Source organism: Elaeis guineensis, chromosome 16 (genome assembly GCF_000442705.2).
Source record: "Elaeis guineensis isolate ETL-2024a chromosome 16, EG11, whole genome shotgun sequence".
Lineage (NCBI taxonomy): Eukaryota > Viridiplantae > Streptophyta > Magnoliopsida > Arecales > Arecaceae > Elaeis > Elaeis guineensis.
In genome coordinates, this window is record NC_026008.2 from 38,409,327 (window position 1) to 38,412,123 (window position 2,797).

General features: G+C 47.6%; 1 protein-coding gene across 1 annotated transcript; it reads right to left on the reverse strand.

The window, feature by feature from the left end:
• Nucleotides 1-644: 644 nt before the first annotated feature.
• LOC105059613 (uncharacterized) lies at nt 645-2,329 on the reverse strand. The gene is made up of 4 exons (XM_073250249.1): nt 1,816-2,329; nt 1,667-1,729; nt 1,456-1,530; nt 645-1,349 (listed from the first exon to the last, which is right to left on the reverse strand). Exons 1-4 carry the CDS (start codon nt 2,197-2,199, stop codon nt 879-881), a joined length of 993 nt encoding a protein of 330 aa, XP_073106350.1. The 5' UTR covers nt 2,200-2,329; the 3' UTR covers nt 645-878.
• Between the last annotated feature and the right edge of the window lie 468 nt (nt 2,330-2,797).

A 2,797-nucleotide genomic window follows, 5' to 3' on the forward strand; every position in this document is an offset into this window, starting at 1 on the left:
TGTTAGAGATGGCAAATTATAATACTCTGATCTCTCTGAGTGAGATAGATTTGAGCGGAGATTTTTATAGTTGGATCAAACCTAGGTTATCCGAAACCAAATAGTATATTAATAAGTTAGGATTCGATTTAACGCTTACGCCCAATGGTTTCTACTTGAAATAGGAGGCAGCAGGAATGATTTCTATTGGTTCAAAAATAAAAATCTTAGTTTACGGATAAAAAGTGGGGTGCATTAGTGATGATAAAGAAAAATAGAGAAAATAATATGTTGAAGATATATCATTATCATATTTTTTTTTTCAATTTAATATAATTTCCGCCAACATTAATCCCTTCTCGTTACCTTTCTCTCTTTTTAATTTTTTTAGGATATATGATTGATAGGAAAATTCCATGATAGATTCTTATAAACTAAATTGGTCGAACATGAATATATTCTTCTCAAACCCAATTTTGGGATAAAATAAGATGAACACAAAAGACTTAACAATTTAATTAATAATTTTATTTGTAAAATTTATTTATTTTTTCAAATGAACTACATATATTGGAATCTTAATCAATTCAAACCAAATCACACATAAATCTACAGTCTTTTGCTTATTAGCTGACAAATTAGAAAACCATGGTCAAAGAACCGGCTATGCAAATACCCAAAATACATTGCGCGCCCACCAAAATTTCCGGGACCATGCCCACATCCAATCATACCATATGTTACAACTTCCACCCGTCCTTACAAAGTGCCAAAATCCCACGCCTTCCTCTCCGTAGTTCAAAAAAAGCTAAAAATTAAAAGAACAAAACAATTAATCCCTCAAAAAAAGATTTTTTTTTCCCTTTTTCGAGGGGCAAAAAAAAAAAAAAACAAAGCTCTCATCTCAATCGTGGTATCTTATGAATCCTGGAAAACAAAGTAGTAGAAGAAGAAGAAGAGTAAGAGTTCTTCTCCCTTTGTATCTCCAGCCTCCTCTTCCTCGCCTGCGCCGACATCGCCGCCTTGTACGCGCTGCTCTGCAGCTGCTCCCACTCCTCCTCCTCCATCCCCCACTTCTCCTCCTCCGGCCTCGCGTTCAGGTCCAACGACGCCCACTTCTCCGCCCCCAACTCCCTCCGCGCCGCCGCCGACGCCGCCGGCGGGAGGCTCCCCTCGACGGACGTCCGGTCGACCGGCGGCGGCTGGACCGCGCGGCCCATCTCCAACCTGTAGGCCTGGTGGTGGGGGTCCACCATCGAACACGCGGCTGGCGATCGGACGCTGGTGGGGCCCAGCGGGGCCAACCCCAAGCTGCCGTCTTGCCGCTGCGTCCGCCTCTGCCCTTCCTCTTCCATCGCCCCCCGTACCACCTGATCCAAAACACCAAAACGCCTTCAGATAAATCCACGCACGCGATTATTTCCATTTTTCAAATTAAAATTCACGAATTAAAATGAACACAAATATATAAAATACCTTGGATTGTAGGTCTCTCAGCCAAGAATTTCTTGCTTTTAATTTCTGGTACAGGGCGTTGTACTCCTCTATTGACTGATTTTTTTCCAATCAAAAATTTAAAAAAAAAAAGAAGAAAATTAGTAGATTTTTTAAAAAGGGGAGAGAAAAAAAGAAATAGATTATGATCGAAAAAAAAAAAAAAATTTTACGAGGGAGCGTGAGAACTAACGCGCTGGAGATGAACTTTTCGGTCGGATAAGGAGGCGATCAACTGGCTCTGTTCCTTGACCCACTGCATCATCCACGAATCGAGAGAGATAAGACAACCGCATCATCCATCCATCAAGAAATAATACGAATCGAGAGGTAGAGATTTACCTCCTTGTGCCGCTTGGGGTTCTTGAAAGCTTTCACGGAAGAGGAGGGCGGCTGCGGCGGCCGGGAGTCGGGCTCCTCGCCGCCGCTCGCCGGGAAGGAGAGCGGGGTCGCGGGGCTCGAGGTCGCTCCGCCGCCGCGGGTACCGTCCTTCTTCTCGTCGTTTCCATCCGGAGGAGGAGAAATAGGAGCAGGAGGAGGAGGAGGGGGGAGGGAAAAAAGGGAGTTGTCGTCGCCGAGGGCGGATCGGCGGCGGCGGACGCCCCAGCGGAGGAAGTCGGGAAGGCGGCGGGCGTCGGCGTCGAGGATGAGCTTCGGGAGCTTGCGGAGTATCCGAGCCACCTCCAGCTCTTCCTCCGTCAGCACGGTGTCCGCCGGCGGCGTCATCTCTTTCTCTTTGAATCCAGTCAGGGTTTTACAACACGGCGGCGGCGGCTGAAGGAAGGGATATTAGTGGGAGGAGGTGGAGGTTGGAAGGAGACCGGGAGAAAGGAGCTGCCGCTAAGAGAGGAGAGAGAGGAGGGGACGGTTTCTTATAATGGAAAATCCACGGAGGGGCACTGTGGTTGTGCCACGTGTCTGGAGGATGGAGATAGGCTTCCTCTTTGCCTCGTTTCCCCTTATTTTTCTCTCTCCACCTCTAGGGTTTACGGGGACCCCGGGGGGGAGCGAGTGGGAGAGTGATGGACATGTAAGTCGCCGCGTTAGAGAAATCGACGCCGTACGATGAACAGCGTTGCGCGCGAATCGTGGTGTTTCCATGGGTCCCACTTGGGTCTTGGCGCGACGGGGGCCATGGGGCAATCCACGCCCCCGCGCGACAGCTGGTGTGTGGAATTTTTTCACATCACATTTATTTATTTATTATTTGTTTATATACTGATATACGTAGGCTTGGCTGTTGCTGGATTTGGGTTCGGTGATATCGTTAGGAGAAACCGGTTTCCGGTGTACTTTGGGTGGGGGTGGGGGGCCGGGATGAATG